The 17,521-nt window shown below is 45.4% G+C and overlaps 1 protein-coding gene across 3 annotated transcripts in view; it reads right to left on the reverse strand.

The window, feature by feature from the left end:
* The window catches only part of SLC8B1 (solute carrier family 8 member B1), a 244,809-nt gene that overhangs the window by 58,815 nt on the left and 168,473 nt on the right, over window positions 1–17,521 (reverse strand). For all 3 annotated transcript variants that reach the window (XM_085636233.1, XM_085636231.1, XM_085636232.1), the window contains 3 exons: window positions 13,401–13,459; window positions 1,726–1,830; window positions 1,166–1,333 (listed from right to left, as the gene is read on the reverse strand). In XM_085636233.1, the coding sequence (XP_085492359.1) occupies window positions 1,166–1,333; window positions 1,726–1,830; window positions 13,401–13,459 (332 nt within the window). The remainder of the gene's footprint in view (window positions 1–1,165; window positions 1,334–1,725; window positions 1,831–13,400; window positions 13,460–17,521) is intronic.

Genomic DNA, 17,521 nt, shown 5'->3' on the forward strand with positions numbered 1-17,521 from the left:
CAGAGGCCTTCATCGAAAGCTACCTGTAACAGACCAGGTAATGGTCCAATGCAACCTGTTAATAGAATGGTTCCTACAAAAACATGGTTATGATGGATTAGATGGATGCTGTACATAAGACGCTTAATAAAGAGAGGTCACATGCTTGGCCCTTATCAAAGAGAAATTTAAGGGGCTATGCACAACCTTCAAGTGCTGGGAATACAAAGGACTCAAACTCAGACTCATTAAAGGTGACTCATTAATGGTGAGAATACCTACAAGAGTATCTGCAACGTCCATAAATACTGGTACTGAAAGAAATCCCTCAAGGAGTAATTAAATAAACACAATAAGCTGATGCAAATGTCTATTAATTATTGAGCTTACATGCCATTAAGAAGCTTACCGACATTGCCATGTTAAGAATTTAATATAACATATCAACATAAGAAGGAGCAAGATACTAAATGACTTTAATTATGAATCAGGAAGGGCACTTATGCAGAGCCAGCACTCCGAGACCAACTCAGTGCTCACACAATGTGGTTTTGAATGAATTACAAACCATTCTGAGTGTGTAAGCATTTTTAACAAAATAGGAAGGGCTCACATTGACCAATTACTGATAAGACAGGAAAAGGTTCGTAGACGGGGGCATTAATGATCAGAAAAGGACCTTGTAAGGCATGCTCATACGTAAAATGTGTGGAGTAAGTGATTCTCCACATCATCACCACAGAAGGGAGAGGGTAGTGATCCAAGCAGCAATGTGTTTGAGCAGAAGGACTAAGTATGCAATTTTAAATGCCTGTTTTTTGTGCACTGTGATAGGTCAAACTATGCATGGTTTAAGAATGCTGCCTTATCAAGATGAGCATGGAGGATTCATCTGTCCAGGTGAATATGGACATGTGGCCCATAGAAATTCAGACAGAGGTGGCAGCAGAGAGAAAAGAAACAACCAGGCAGCATGCGGAAGACTCGGAAACATGAACCCAGGGTTTTACATGTAAGGCACAGATAAACAGAAATGGGAGTTAATGGACTGCAGATAGCTGGTCAGACACTGGAAGTCAGATTCTAGCAGATCTCAGTTTCTGTTAGCTTGGTTTGTAGAGGTTTAGATAAAGGGTGCAGTGTGGACTGGCAGTATTGGTATTCTGGAACACTCTGAAAGCCTTACCCAATGACTCGCTTAGCTTGATCCGGCCGAGGTACAGAAGGAAGAATGTCAGGAAAATAGCCAGGATGTAGAATATGATGTCTCTCAGAAAAGGCCTGGATGCTGCAGTAAAAGGTTTTACTATGGCAATACCACCGGCCACCACAGTGGTCACGAACACGCCGGCACCTACAGGCACAAGAATGTCATGCGAGTTTAAATACCAATCTCCAGAATACCTCAAATCAAATTTTAAAAATTCTACAAACACTGGACTCAGAACATCAAATATCCCACAACCAAGAGGCTATCTTCATGCTTGAGCCTCACTGGGTGGTGACACAAGAAGTTCTGTTACCACCTTGTGACCTATTCAACCCCTTTCACAACTGCTATTATCCCTTTCTGCACTCACTTATTCCACCTCTAACAGAATTCATTATTACCCATTCCAGTTGGTGAAGGTAGGGTGAGAAGGGACTAGCAAAGTCCTTCATACTGTGGATATGTTCTGATCCCAAGATATATTCATGCCTTGCTGCAGTAGCTTAGTCAAGTCCTGTGGATGTCTATCAACTTACCAAAGAGCGCTCCAATTGCAAGTCCAGCAGTCCTGGGGTCTGAGAAGGCCACAACAGCACTAAAGACATCAGGAGCACCATTGCCAAAGGCAAGAAATGTGACACCATGAGAAGAATTTGGTCAAGGAGAGCAGAGGGTGTTTGGTTGAAGAGCAAAGTGAACAAATCTGGGGTACTGGGAAAGCGGAGTATATCTTAGTAGAATACAATACAGTCATAAAAGAATAAAAATGCATGTTTCAAGTAAAAGGACAGACATGAGGCCAACAATGGAATATTTTTCTCATCTGATGGAAACACACTGCACATTTTACACATTCTGAGATGTTCAAAGGAATCTGTACAAGGTTTCCCCTGAGAAACACATGTACTTCAAATGTCTGTGCCTTGTAAGTGTTGACAAAAAGGAGCATTACAGTATTGCAAACGTGAGCCTGCCTGTACATCACCGTTACAGCCTCACATCTTGAAAATCTCTAACTACTATGGACAATCTAAACAAAGAGAAGAGGTCGCTCTTTTGGACTATGAACTATGGAGCAACATACTCCTGAAGTTGCCGAAGATTACCCATGACAGTATAATTGGGAAAAGGCTCAAAACCACCTTCTTTTGTGAATAGATGTTAGGACCACCTGTCTGTCTTGAGGAATTTTGTTGCCTGTATCTCAGTGCCAAGAAGTCACCAGTGGTATGTTCTATGCTTTAATGAATAGTAAATTCAAATCCATCACATAGGGACAGAGAGAGGGGCAGCTGGAGCAACCTCATTCTAGCTGCAGTACAGGGCTCAGGGGGAGCGGGAGAGTGGCACTAGAATCAGTATATTCGAAGTCACCATGAATATGGACTAAAGAATTGGAAACTAGGCCTGTCGTTGGCCAGGTGGATGAGAGAGCTGATTGTTCACCATTGACAAATGTAGTGATCTGCAGGCAAATAGTTAGAGTGGTGGAAAAACAGACTTCTATCCTTTCAAGCTTGGTAAATAGAGTGCCATAAATAAGGCAAGGGTAGCAAGTTATTTGAGGTGCTTAGTGCAGTATGAAGCGCTATATGAAAACATGTTTATTATTATTTATGTTGATAAGAGAACAAAAAGCTGTGTGGTAAAGCTATAACACCCAGTAACAAACATCAAGACTATATACCCTATAAACGTTTTCTGACACTGAAGCTCCTGTACCTGGAGCACAACAGTTTGGCCTATCACTACCAATCAGAATTTGTGCAGCTACAAGGACAGATAGTCTTTGAAACTTTTTCAGAGCTCTTCAGTGCAGAAGTTTAGTGAAATGACACCCCAGTTGAATCCACTCGGCTGTCTCTACTGAGAAGGTACTCAAACATTGTCCTACTTCTGCTTCCCTTTGCAACCCCAAACAGCAAACATTTTGCTAAAGCAGCACCTGTCCTTCAATGGCCAGGGGATGCTTTAAAATATGTGCTTTGGAAATGCAAATGTAGGGACGGAGGTCACTTCCAGGCAACATCTCTGCAATTCACAGCCTATCACAAGCAGCCTCAAAGTGAAACTATACTAATAAACATTAATTCGACCGTCCTGTTTTTAATCCCATGCAGATGGACAGTTTGCAATAATGTTAATACATAGGTCCCATCACAAACTGTGCATCTTTTCACATAGCAGTCAGTATGCAAACTGCACTTCCTGGTTTGCAAATGGATGTTTGGACTTTAGGGCCCTGCCACCAACAATGCCTTTCACCAATATATACCTATTAAAAAATTTGAGGTACCCATTCTTAAAGTCATCTGTAGGTGAGCATTCCTCCACAGATGCCCTAAAAATGCTCTTCCTTTTCCTTATAGCCGTTTAAGAAGGTCAATATGTTCCTCTCCCAGGATCGCCTTGATACTACTGCTCACAATTTATTATTAGAGAAGGTGGCCTACTGGAATGCACTTTCTGCAAGTTTTGAACAAAGTGGACTCCATGAGCTAGCTAAAGGTTATGCAGAACACCAATTCAATGAGACTGACATATTGGCCACATGCACCAAAACCCCTGGATAGGTGTCAACCACTGTTTATAGAAGGACACAATGAACCTGTATCCTCCATCTAGAGAGCTCCGCTCTCAAACAAGTGTTGTATGATTGTCATGACCATGCTCCTTCCTAGCCACCATAAGATAGAATTGTTTACCAATGCACAAGAACAACTGCTTTCTCATTCTCTTATGGAGTGAAGACCTTCCTTGTCTGAATTTCCTTTCAACCGATCTCCCAGAATGCTTTCTTTGAACTTGCTTTTTTCCTCAACTTGAAAGCTTATTCTGCGCTTTAGTGCTTCAGAAATAAAATTGCAATCTAGGACTTAGAATTTTACTTGTCCCAATATAGGTAGGGGTGGAAAATCCTACAAAGCAAAGAGATTGGGACTATAAAGCCAAGATTGATTGAAGTTTTATTGTGACATAGGGCTAGTTGGCAGCAATGCAATGCATCGTTTGAGCAGCCATGGCAGAATATCGGCAGCCACCAATTAGGAACAAGTATTGAAAATGCAATAGGTCTCGCCTTTGATTAAGTTAAAGCCATTTGCTTTGCTAATGGTATTGTATAGCAAAGCAAATGGCTTTAACTTAATGAAAGGCGAGACCTATTGCATTTTTAATGCTTGTTCTATTCGTCTAACTCTCCCATGTCCTCTCCCCCTACAATCCTTGCCAAACATCGCTTCTACTTGCACCTGGTGGTGGTGGACGTGGTGGTGGTGGTGGTGGACGTGGAGGTGGTGGATGTGGAGGTGGTGGACGTGGAGGTGGTGGACGTGGAGGTGGTGGACGTGGAGGTGGTGGATGTTGTGGACGTGGAGGTGGTGGAGGACGTGGAGGCGGTGGACGTGGAGGCGGTGGACGTGGAGATGGCGGTTGTGGAGGTGGCGGTAGAGGATGTGGTGGTGGTGGAGGACATGGCGGTTGTGGACGTGGTGGACGTTGACGTGGTGGACGGGTGGTGAATGTGGAGGTGGATGTGGTGGTGGACGTGTAGGTGGATGTGGATGTGGACGTGGTGGTAGTGGATGTGGTGGTGGAGGTGGACATGGTGGAGGTGGAGGACGTGGTGGTAGTGGATGTGGTGGTGGAGGTGGACATGGTGGAGGTGGAGGACGTGGCGGTTGTGGACGTGGTGGTGGTGGACATGGAGGTGGATGTGGTGGTAGTGGATGTGGTGGTGGAGGTGGATGAGGTGGAGGTGGATGAAGTGGAAGTGGATGTGGTGGTGGACGTGGTGGACGTGGTGGTGGTGGACGTGGTGGTGGTGGACGTGGTGGTGGTGGACGTGGTGGTGGTGGACGTGGTGGTGGACGTGGTGGTGGACGTGGTGGTGGTGGACGTGGTGGTGGTGGACGTGGTGGTGGTGGACGTGGTGGTGGTGGACGTGGTGGTGGTGGACGTGGTGGAGGTGGACGTGGTGGAGGTGGACGTGGTGGAGGTGGACGTGGTGGAGGTGGACGTGGTGGAGGTGGACGTGGTGGAGGTGGACGTGGAGGTGGATGTGGTGGTAGTGGATGTGGTGGTGGAGGTGGATGTGGTGGAGGTGGATGAGGTGGAGGTGGATGAGGTGGAGGTGGATGAAGTGGAAGTGGATGTGGTGGATGTGGTGGTGGACGTGGTGGTGGTGGACGTGGTGGTGGTGGACGTGGTGGTGGACGTGGTGGTGGACGTGGTGGTGGACGTGGTGGTGGTGGACGTGGTGGTGGTGGACGTGGTGGAGGTGGACGTGGTGGTGGTGGACGTGGTGGTGGTGGACGTGGTGGTGGTGGACGTGGTGGAGGTGGACGTGGTGGAGGTGGACGTGGTGGAGGTGGACGTGGTGGAGGTGGACGTGGTGGAGGTGGACGTGGTGGAGGTGGACGTGGTGGAGGTGGACGTGGTGGAGGTGGACGTGGTGGAGGTGGACGTGGTGGACGTGGTGGAGGTGGTTGATGTGGACGTGGTTGTGGTGGTGGTGGATGTGGACGTGGTGGTGGTGGTGGTGGATGTGGAGGTGGTGGTGGTGGATGTGGACGTGGTGGTGGTGGATGTGGACGTGGTGGTGGTGGATGTGGACGTGGTGGTGGACGTGGTGGTGGTGGATGTGGTGGTGGAGGATGTGGTGGTGGAGGATGTGGTGATGGAGGATGTGGTGATGGAGGATGTGGTGGACGTGGTGGTGGACGTGGTGGTGGACGTGGACGTGGTGGTGGTGGACGTGGTGGTGGATGTGTAGGTGGATGTGGACGTGGTGGTAGTGGATGTGGTGTTGGAGGTGGACATGGTGGAGGTGGAGGACGTGGCGGTTGTGGAGGTGGTGGACATGGTGGAGGTGGATGTGGTGGTAGTGGATGTGGTGGTGGAGGTGGATGTGGTGGAGGTGGATGTGGTGGAGGTGGATGTGGTGGAGGTGGATGTGGTGGAGGTGGATGTGGAGGTGGAGGACGTGGTGGTGGACGTGGTGGATGTGGTGGTGGACGTGGTGGATGTGGTGGTGGACGTGGTGGATGTGGTGGTGGACGTGGTGGTGGACGTGGTGGTGGTGGACGTGGTGGTGGATGTGGACGTGGTGGAGGTGGACGTGGTGGTTGTGGTGGATGTGGACGTGGTGGTGGATGTGGTGGAGGACGTGGTGGTGGTGGATGTGGTGGAGGATGTGGTGGTGGAGGATGTGGTGGTGGAGGATGTGGTGGTCGATGTGGTGGTCGATGTGGTGGTGGATGTGGTGGTGGATGTGGTGGTGGAGGATGTGGTGGTGGAGGATGTGGAGGTGGACATGGTGGTGGACATGATGGTGGACATGGTGGATGTGGTGGTGGTGGATGTGGTGGTGGAGGACGTGGTGGAGGACGTGGTGGAGGACGTGGTGGAGGACGTGGTGGTGGTGGAGGAGGACGTGGTGGTGGAGGACGTGGTGGTGGAGGACGTGGTGGTGGAGGACGTGGTGGTGGAGGACGTGGTGGAGGATGTGGTGGAGGATGTGGTGGAGGATGTGGTGGATGTGGATGTGGTGGTGGAGGTGGATGTGGTGGTGGAGGTGGATGTGGTGGTGGAGGTGGACGTGGTGGTGGAGGTGGTGGTGGTGGACATGGTGGTGGATGACGTGGTGGTGGATGACGTGGTGGATGGGGTGGTGGTGGATGTGGTGGTGATGGTGGACGTGGTGGTGGTGGACATGGTGGTGGACGTGGTGGTGGTGGTGGTGGACATGGTAGTGGACGTGGTGGTGGTGGTGGACGACTATTGGGTAGAAAGGTGCTGGCAGAATGTGGAAGGAGAGGAGGATCTCGAAGGGGGACATGGGAGAGCAGAAAAAGGCTGAATATTAGAAACAAAAGATGGCGAGTAGATAGAACATGAAACAGATTTAACGGGATGGTCCCTTCTTATAGAGCATGTGAATGTTCCTTAGCACCTCGTTTTTAGTAAACAGGAGGACCATGGGGAGATTGATTAATCACGCATGATTATCGCTTGCGATTAATTGATTAATCACGCATGATGATCGCGTGCAGAATCTGGTGTTGCTAGAGTCAAGGCATTGGCTTACCAATGTGTGATTCTGGGCAAATAAGCTAATCTCCCAAGCCTTCTAAAAGGCATTGTGTTCCTGTGTGAATGTGGTCTTGTGTAATTGTAACTGGTAACTTGAACACACAACCACTTGGGGCATGAGTACGAGTTGCGCGGCATTTACCACACCCTGTAAATAACATAATAAAAGAAAATCCAGGACTGGCGTTCTACCACCATGGTGTCAGGTGACAGTCCTAGATAGTTATGAACGTGGAACCAGCAGCATCAGCCTTCACCAAGCCCTGCTGCGAGCCCTGTGCGTGCTCTGCTAGTATGTCGTACTTGGCATGTAGTAAGTAGATAAGGGCAGCATTCATTCAACCATAGAGATGAGGGAGCTGCTCTTAAGCACAGTATCTCAAACTGAACACCTAACTTAGATTGACAGGTAATTCCATGCCATTGGGGATCGCAAGTGCTGAGTTCTCATATAACCAACCGTGCATTCTGGGAGTTGTAGTCCAGCAACGTCTAAAATGAAACAACTGGGCAACAGCTCTAGGTGTCACCCTAAATGCAGAACTGTACCCCGGAGCTGGACTAGCAGCTCCTCTGACTAGAAGAGAATTGGAGGGGGTGGGGAGAGTAGTCCCAGGCGGAAGTGTGAGGCGCTCTCTTACGTCACTGGCCCATCTCCAGTGGCCTTGATACTGGGCTGTATCCGTTTAAGGCGGACAGAGCGTTGCCTGCAGCTCTTAGCAGGGGTATCCCTAGTACTCTGCACTCTCTGTGGCTTATCTGGTCCCACCTCTCCCTCCTGCGCCCTCACACCCCACAGGATCAGGGTGGGCTGCCGGGTGATCCAGCAGTCTGGATGCATCTGCGCTTGCCCTTGCTGCCGCGGTCCCTCTCTGTGTGTCTCTCTACTGATGCGCAGGGAGCTACTGGCATGGGAGGGTCAGAGGAAGCCTGTGGGGCTCAGAGTGTGTGAGAAGGAAAGGGTGTACTGACCAAGCAGAACAACTTCCCCTAAATGTACGCAGCTATCAAGTGCTGCAAATTCATAATGTTGCATTATGTTTTTTTTTTTTTGCGTTACGTGTTTTGTAAAAACTTTGGTAAAAGTTTGCCTTCTAATAAAGTTCAAAGGGATTCGATTTTTTTAAATTGTGAATGCGTGAACAGGGGGCTAGATGAGGGAGGGGTTCTGGGGCGGGGGCGGCAACAGAGGGATATGAGAAAATAGGCTTTTGTTTTGCACTGTAAAGTAGATAGTAATGATCATAATTTCAGTCACGAAAGTGCATTACAATAAAGTTGTAAATAAACAGATGCAGGGATTCTGAGTCACTTCAAACCAACCTCAACCCCCACCTTCCACCGTGTCAGACAACTAGCAGCAGCGAGCGAGCAGGCTGACCCCCCAAGCCGACGTTACTTCAGCATAAACAGAGCCTGCACGCTCTTTAAATTAGCATTGGGCATATGTGTTCCAGTGTTGATATTAAAATGGGCTAAAGTCAGAGTCCTACTACTGTGCAGGGATTTCAGCACTTTGATTTCCCTATGCGAACGCAGCTCAACGTACTCCCATCCAGCCGTGAGGTGTTTGTAGGTTAAGGCTTTTTAGGTTGCAATCTCCCCGTCTTCCTTGAATGACAAGCGCGGTCCCGAAAGTGAAAGAGGACCACGCTGCAGCTGGAGCATGGGGATCTCTTGTCTTTATAAGGCCATATGTTTAGAAACGCATGGCCCCATAAAGATAAGAAAGTGCTTTGCAACAGACACAAAGCAGGCAAGCCAGTCCGGGTGGGCCAGCACAAAAAGCGAAAGGGAGGCAACCCAACCACCTAATTTCCAATGGCAGGCCAACGTTTAACATAAACGGTGACGCCAGCCAATGGAAATAAGGCGCGGGGCTTCAAGCCCTTTTCTCAAACTCCTCATTTACAATAAATCTCGCCGAGCGAGAGGCGCATGTGCGCAGCAGCGCTAGGCGAGACCTAATATAAAGACTACTTCTCAATCCATGCACATTACAACTCTTAAGCAGTTATTTAACTTTACCCCAAGTATCTTTGCAAATATTTTAAAGAAGGTCGGTTTTGCGCCTCATTGGGTCTCACCTACGACCCTAGACAGGTAGAGCATGAATTAGCTAGCCTCAAGAATAGAAATGAGGTTTTACATGATTGTTGCCATCTCTCACCTTATGTAAGAAAGTTCTAAAAGATGGCCTGCAGTGAATAATACCTCAGTTCCATGTGAGTATTGGAAAATGTCGGGTCCGGAAGAAGAAACATGTCCTGTCCCAATCCCCTCTCACCTCTATGTAAGATCTACTGGTGAAGACAATGGGCTCTAGAGGAACAGGTCAAATTAAGCACAGAAAATGTTCACAAGGAACTCATTTTTAAATCAATTGATTGATTACAGCCTCAATTAATGTCGCCTGCTAGACTGAAGCAAAACAATCAATTGTAGAATAGAGCTTTAGCTTAATAACGCATCAGCACATTGAAACTTTTTGAAACGTTTATTAGCCCACTAGGTAAAGGAAATGTTTTTGGTACTCACTTCAGCTGAAGTGAGATATTTATTCTTGCATAATAATGATTTAATACCAAAGAAAGCATACAAAGTTTGATCCTGCCTGTGTATTTACATTATATACATTTGCATTTCGAAATTGAATTGTGACCCCAGTGAAGTAACCATAACCAAAACCTGTGAAGTATAAAGGTTGCAGTTGAAAAAATGTAATGGTGGTTATAGGTAAAATGAGGAGCCAATGGAGTATTGGTACAAGCAAATTATTCCTCATTGGGTAACACTCCTAAAATAAACCTTGGATCTGCAGTAACTCCGTTACTACGCTCTTCGCTAGAAGCCTAATTGTGGCATCTCGTCCGCTCAAGGGAAAATGCTGGCAATACACTCGATGCAATATCACTCAGGCAACCGGATTTAACAGCTTGTCCCCAGAATCACCTGTCCTGAAGAGACCACATAACACGAGAGGGTCGAAACGTCGTCAGCTATTAATAAGAAGAAGCCATCAACTAATCATATAGTTGTTTCTGAATAATTTGCTTGTACCAACACTCCAATGACTCCTCTCTTTACCAATAACCACCATTACATTTTTTTCAACAGCACTTTTTATATTCATGGGTTTTGGTCATGGTTGCTTCACTGGGGTCACAATTCACTTTTGAAATGCAAATGTATATAATGTAAATACACAGACAGGATCAAACTTTTGTATTAAATAATTATTATGCAAGAATAAATATCTCACTTTGGCTGAAGTGAGTACCGAAAACATTTCCTTTGTCTAGTGGGCTAATAAATGTTTCAAACTGTTTCAATATGTTGATGCTTTATTAAGCTAAACCTCTATTCTACATTTGATTTTTTTGCTTCAGGCTAGCAGGCGACATTAATTGCAGCAGTAATCAATCAATTGATTTTAAAAAGGAGTTCCTTGTGAACATTGTCTGTGCTTAATTAGCATTACCCAGTTCACAAGGACATATGGGCCGCTCTTGGTTGTTGTAAGAACTAGAGGAACAGGTCAGCAGAAGAGCCCACAAATGGAGTGGATCTGGTCAAAAAAAAGTCAAGGGCCTACACTTTTTCAGCCCTGGCCTCGAGCACAAACCTTTAGAGATAAGGCTAAGGGTTACTCAAGTGTCAGAATTCCTTGTCCATCATAGCTGCAAGGAAAAAATGGACTGGTGGGAAAGCATTGAGAGGATGAAAAAGATAAGTGGGCGGTGGCACAGGGGAAGGGCCTCACAGTTATTCTTGGCCTCACCAGATGTAGCTTGGCACATTTTCTACATGATATGCTGTCCCCACATTTTGGGGAGGAGAAGAGGTGGACAAGCAATTAATCTTACTTTGTGCTTGTGTATGTTTTAAGGTGCAAGATCAAAGTTCTCAGAAGTGTGGCAAGTGCAACATAACTTTTTGAGGATTCCTGAAGCCTGTGGAATTTAATACTATTTTCAGCTATAAAGTGAACACCCGATCGTGGGTTAATTGGTTGGCACAGGATTTTACTACGTGGTCCCCTCATCTTACCTAGCCAACAACATTCATCAGTGTTACCAAAGAGTAGTATTTTTTTTTAAACACTGGCCCAAGAAAATACTGCCGAAACGATTTAGCCTTTTTTTTAACCTTTAGTCAGTGTCAGTTTGTGTGCAATAAATACAGGCGGGGGATAAGTGGGTAGGAGGAAAGCTAAAGAAACGGGCATTCGTTCACAGCATTAATAAAATAAAGATGGTATAAAGTCTTGGTGGCACAACTATGTTTTTCAAACTAACCTAAAACATAGAGGCAACTTCGGAGATATTTTAATCCCGACAAATGGATAACCACATTGTAGGCTCCAAAAGTAAGTCAACAAAAAGGCAACAATTGATAGATTTGAAGGTGGCATTGGTGCTCATAATAAGGAGACGTTAGAGGAGGTGCCCATTAGACATGAGTATCAAGTAAGCCCTCACACAGGTTTAAGGCAGGATGCTGTAGTTTTTAATGACAAAAACTTTAAACAAGCATTGGTAAAGCCACCACGTCTTGCCTTTCGGCTGCCAATACAGACCTTTTCAATTTGCAATGTTTTCTGGGGATGATATTAATCACCAAAAATCATGGGGGCGTGAGGAGGAAAGCAGAACACTAGGGAGAGAATAAGAAAATACATGCACTCCCTTGGAGAGCTGAAGGCAAAGGAAAAAAGTATCTCTCTCAATATGCGCAGTGGAAGGGTACAAGCCACCCAATCAAAAGCAAAGTAAATAATCTATGCTATACTGGAAGAACAAACAAGAAAATTAAGGAAAGACATTGAATAACAAGCAAATAAAGAACAGTGACAAGAAAACCAACCAACCATTGATAAGCAATGGGCTCGCCCAAAGCCCACTTTAAGTAGTGGTACTGTCCACAACAGGTGGTAGCTAAATGCTGTATGTAGTCGAGACCTAAAAAGTATTCCTTTGCTCACCACGGGTTAAGTGATAATCTCTAGAGATTCTCACAGGGCCACATATGCTTTGAGCTTGCATCAAAAGAGAAGTGACTCAAGTTGCTATGTGGCAATCAGCAAGAAGACGTGCTCAAATGGCCATCTGGCCCACGTGAGTTTTGCAGCAGTTTATTCAGTTTTTTGAGTTTTTACAAACCTTTCTCTTTGTAATCTGCCAGGAAACGTGCCTGCCTGAAACACATCATCTTCCACACCATTTCACACCAGCGTGCAGGAGCATCCACAACATACACTACCCATAAACAGAGTCAACATTTTATCCCCTGCTCCCTTCCTCTCCACCCCTCTCTAGCCTCACTTGCCATGTAAGCTGAAGGGGCAGGGTTCACGGCAGGTTACAGTTCCTCTACAATCCAGAAGCAGCTGCTCATAGTTGAGTTATATACAAAGGAGCCCGAGGGCATCTGCTGTCAGTCATGGCTTCCTGTTTCAGTTATCTGGCATCTTTTTTTCAGAAGACTGATCTTAGACACCAAATGGGATGGTTTGGTCAATTCAAGTCTTGCATCTTAAGCCACAGACCTAGATTCATAAAATGCCATCACACACATCAAGCATCCTTTCACCCCTTGATAACATCACACAGTAGAGCTAGAACATCCTCCCATCCACCATTGCCTCCTATTTACAACCATGGGTCTAGAACAGGGTTCTCTAAAGTTGGTCCTGAAGGACCTGATCCATGCCAGATTTGTAGCATATCCCCAGAGCCTAGTATCAAACATACCAAGGCTGGAATATTGTCACACAGTGCATGTCTGAAGGTAGGAAATCAAGAAAAGACCAAACAAATTCTCCTTCAACATCTGCTTCAATTATCACAGCTTGACAGAATTATTACTATAATGTTTAAAGAGTTATATAATATGTTTGCCTGCACATTTATGGGTTAATATCCGGATCAAAGACAATCCCAAACTCTTGTAGAGACTTCATCAGTTTAAGGCAGACGGGGTCTAATCAATAGGTGGCAGAGGAAGCTCTTCCCGTCCACAAAGCAGACTGTTTTTGTAATGGTGAAATGTCTCCCTGCTCACTGTCCCGGCAATGCATCACCACTCCCATTGACCAATGAAAACTCTTAAAAGGATACAGCGACGTTGTGAGACAACTTCAGGTTGGTGGAGATAGCTGATAAATTTGGGCAAAAGCTACAATAAGAAAAGTCAAAATATTAGATGTATTGCCTATTTTATGGCCAAAAGGAATCATCAGGCAAGTCAATACGAATGGCTTTGTCAAATCTTTTGAACGGTTTAGGAAAAAACACACACAGACACAATGTAAACATTTACACTCAGTTTTATGTACTTATGTCTTATATGTTTTACATACAGTGCATATCTGCCAATTACTAAGCTTATTAGCAACCTGCTGCAGTGCTGGTCTCAGGTTCTGGTTTTGCACAAGTGGCGTGAGGCATCCCTTAAGGGGGTGGGGAGTATCCATGGCAGGCCCTGGACAAATGAGAAAGTGTGGCACCGAAGAGGTGCACGGATTTCCCAGTAGATCTGCTCTGCGAGGAGGGGGTTGGGCATGTTTTGTGATCCACTGTCCAAACTCGTGTAATTTTGTATGTTTGGATTGCCTCTCCAGGGTCCACTGCAGTGAGCATGCAAGGCTCTGACTCAATCCGAGTCAACTGTGGAAGTAGTGTAAGTGTGGGCAGACGGATATAGCGACAGAGAAGAAAGGAAAAGTGATCTATCCAACAATTTCCTGTTATGGAAAACCTTGCCTTTCACGACTTCCTGTCTCCCGCTAGCCCGTGAGGCTGACTGAAGGAGCAGATTGGGCATGAATGACACGGACTCATCCCACTAGACCAGACATTCAGAGACACGGGCAAGTTGGGATATCTAACAAGTTGCCTATTGACTAGGGAGCTGCCACCGCTCATCATATGAAATAATATTCTAAATTCAGGAGAAGATCTTCCTCCCATGATTTTCAAAGACTTAAAGAGAATAATCTAATAAACACAGAATTATCCTCCTAAAAAATATTTATGCTCAAGTTTATTCACAAAAAAAGAACCAAGATGAAAATTAAAGCATAAACGTTGTAAAATCAACCATCATTGGCAAAGCTAATGGGTCCAATAGCGGCTGCAGAGTTTTGATTTTGCCAATGCACTTTTTTTTTTTAGGTCTCGCCTACGCAGCACGCATGCACTGCATAGGAGGGCCTTTAGCCTTCGCTCTGGTCATTTTCAAGCGCTGCACTCGTGATTGTGGTGGTGCAAGCACGAGTGCAGTGCTTGAAAATGAGCAGGCTGCTCTCCCAAGCACGCGCGTGCACCTCTCTCCTCGCCCACACGTCCCGGCCATGTTGTAATTTTAGTCTCTTTCTCGCCTTACTTTTTGCGTCCGCGCCCTTTTTTCGTTTCCTTATATCGCGTACGTGCGCACACACCACTCGCAGCTGTCTTTCAGGCTTGTTATATTAAGTGGTCATCATCTTAATAGTGCTCTAGTGTATTCTGCCTTTTACGACACATTGTCACATTGTTGTGTGCCAATGCCTGTAAGTATTGTCACACATCAAGTGACCCATGGTGAGTCACGTCTGTACTCATTCAAGGCCATTCAGTGCACTTCTACACTCCGGTGTCCTTTTAAAGTAGCACGTGATGAAACCGGAGTCACAACACAACCATAAACAAAGCATAGGGTCATCCAGGAATCTTTTTTGTGGGTCGTTATTACTAGTTCTGCACGATTTCTAAGAAGAACCGGGTTTCTTTCTTTTTGCTAAATGGAGCTGGTCCCTTTAAGGGAGCTGCTATTTTGCTCTTCTTGAACCCACACATTGTCACGTCAGCTGCTTGCGCTCCAAGGGTACAGCACTCTGAACACCAGGAGACTCTGAAGGAAATGGATATTTGGAAAGTACATGCTGGCTCTCCAAGAGAAATATCTGTTATGTGTATTAAGCTGAAAACGACTAAAGCCGGTTTGCACACGTATACTTTTACTTGAACTATACCTTCCCAAACTTAAATGACAGGCATTCAAAACATTTGAAAAAGCTCAACTGGTACTGACCCCAAAATTACAACAAACATGCTGCATGGCAAACAAGGAACTCAGAAAACCGTTTAGCTGAGTGGTACTCATTAGAAGAAGGGTGCAGCCACACAGCCATTCTGAAATCTCCTTACAGGACAATCTATCTTTGGAAATCATGCTCAATCCCACAAGAGCCACTGCAGCCCCCTAACCTCAAGAGGGTTTGAGAGGGGAAAAAAAGCGATTTTTTTCTTGACAAATAAAACGCAAAAGATCTACAGCAATAGCAGTATGATGGTGTCACCTCGGCAGCCATACATCCTGTTACTTTATACTTTCTCTACTCTGTTGCAGAGGTTGTATGGATTTCCCCTTACTATCAAATTGACTCTCTAGTATGTCCCATTTGAATGCCTATGATTTTACCGGATCCCCCAGGTATCATCCTCGCCAATGCCATTATAGTCAGTCCAGTTTCTCCATATCCTCTGGAATTACCAATACAAACTAACTTTATATATGGCCGTTTTAGCTTCCATGCACTGATCCATCCCCATGCACCATTGCGACTTGTTGCAATGGAATGAGTTCACCCATTCTAGGGCTCAGGAAAGTGATCTACGTAAATTCTGCTTTAAACAGTACTCTGTATTCTAGAACTTGTACGCCCATATTTATAAAGTACAAGTCCCAGAACCCAGTGTGTTGATGGCTAAAAAGTCCAGACTGTCTAAAAAGGGAGACCAATGGCCAGGGGCCGTTGGGATCTATAGATAACATTTAAGCAAAAAGAAAAACAAGCATTGGCATAGCCAATAGGTCTCGCCTTTGTGACCTAGAAGTGTTTAGTTATCCAGCACAATATCCTTGGTGCAACAACATCAACTGTTGCATGGCTAAACACTTATAAGGTCCCAAAGGCGAGACCTATTGGCTATGCTAATGCTTACTTTTTAAAGCTTTGCAAAGATTTATTTTTAGGAAGCTACTGGGTCCTGCTCAATCTAAAACAAAACAGCGGCTACAAGTAAGACATATTATTTTGGTCACAAGAGGTACACATTGCATATGGTGCCTGTCATTGAAGAGAACTACTTTGGGTGTGGATATGCTACATGGGAAAGGGGAGCAACAGCTGATGTGGACTAGCCCACTGCCCCAACCTGTATGCTGTAGTGGGTAGACAAAAAATGTGAATGACGTAATAAGAGACCAATGGAAGAAGGGGGCTGGCTGAAAGACATCTTTCAGTATATTATACATATACATTTAATATAATCAAAATATCTTGGCTTACCTCAGACCTAAACATTATGTATTTAGAATATCAATCAATTGCTAGATTAATAATGGTTTCCTGGTCCCAAATACGCAATTCCTAAGGTATCTGCGGATAACAGGAGCATTTCAATCAAGTTCACAAACTGTAATTGTAAACATTGAGAATTGATGAGTGCCAATTATGATGGATGTGATGCAAAACATGTTCAATTAATTACAATAAAGTTTACTAGAGATATAGAAATGAAAGCAGGGTGTTCACTGTGGGTGGTACTTGAGGCAGAAGCAATGAGCTCGAGATCACTCTATAGCGGGAGAATATAACATGATCTTTACAGGGGAGAATGTTCTTGAACTGGAGTCCTGATGTGAAAGGACTGGAAATGAGGAGGGTGCATGAGGTTTATTAACAACCATGGGGTGCTGGTTATGGCGTGGGACGCCATGTAAGAACAATTCAAACCTCAAAGGGAAGACAGACTGATCCTAGGAGGCCTGTTTGAGACAAACCCAGACTGAAACCCACCTTTGACTTTCCCTTTTTTACCAGACAGACATTGGCAACTTACGTTGCCTCCTATGACATTTCGTGCGCGGGGACCGCTCACACTCTAATTACATCAGGTTGACTGATTGGAGAATTTGGAATTGGCAGGGCAGATACCTTGGGAGGGTGGGGCGGGGGTAGTTATCTGGTTGTTTAGGTTTACTTTCTCCGTTCTTTCATGGACCATTATATCTGATTAACATGATTACATGCACCGTACATGGCTCTCTACTGTACCTATATCCTAGATGAACAATGATTGTACATGTAAATGCTATTATTCGACCGCCCATGTAAACATACTTATTGATGTCTTGGGCAAACATTGTGTTTTTGTTTCAAAAATGCAATAAAACAGGTTTAACAAAAAACAC

Source organism: Triturus cristatus, chromosome 11 (assembly GCF_964204655.1).
Source record: "Triturus cristatus chromosome 11, aTriCri1.1, whole genome shotgun sequence".
Lineage (NCBI taxonomy): Eukaryota > Metazoa > Chordata > Amphibia > Caudata > Salamandridae > Triturus > Triturus cristatus.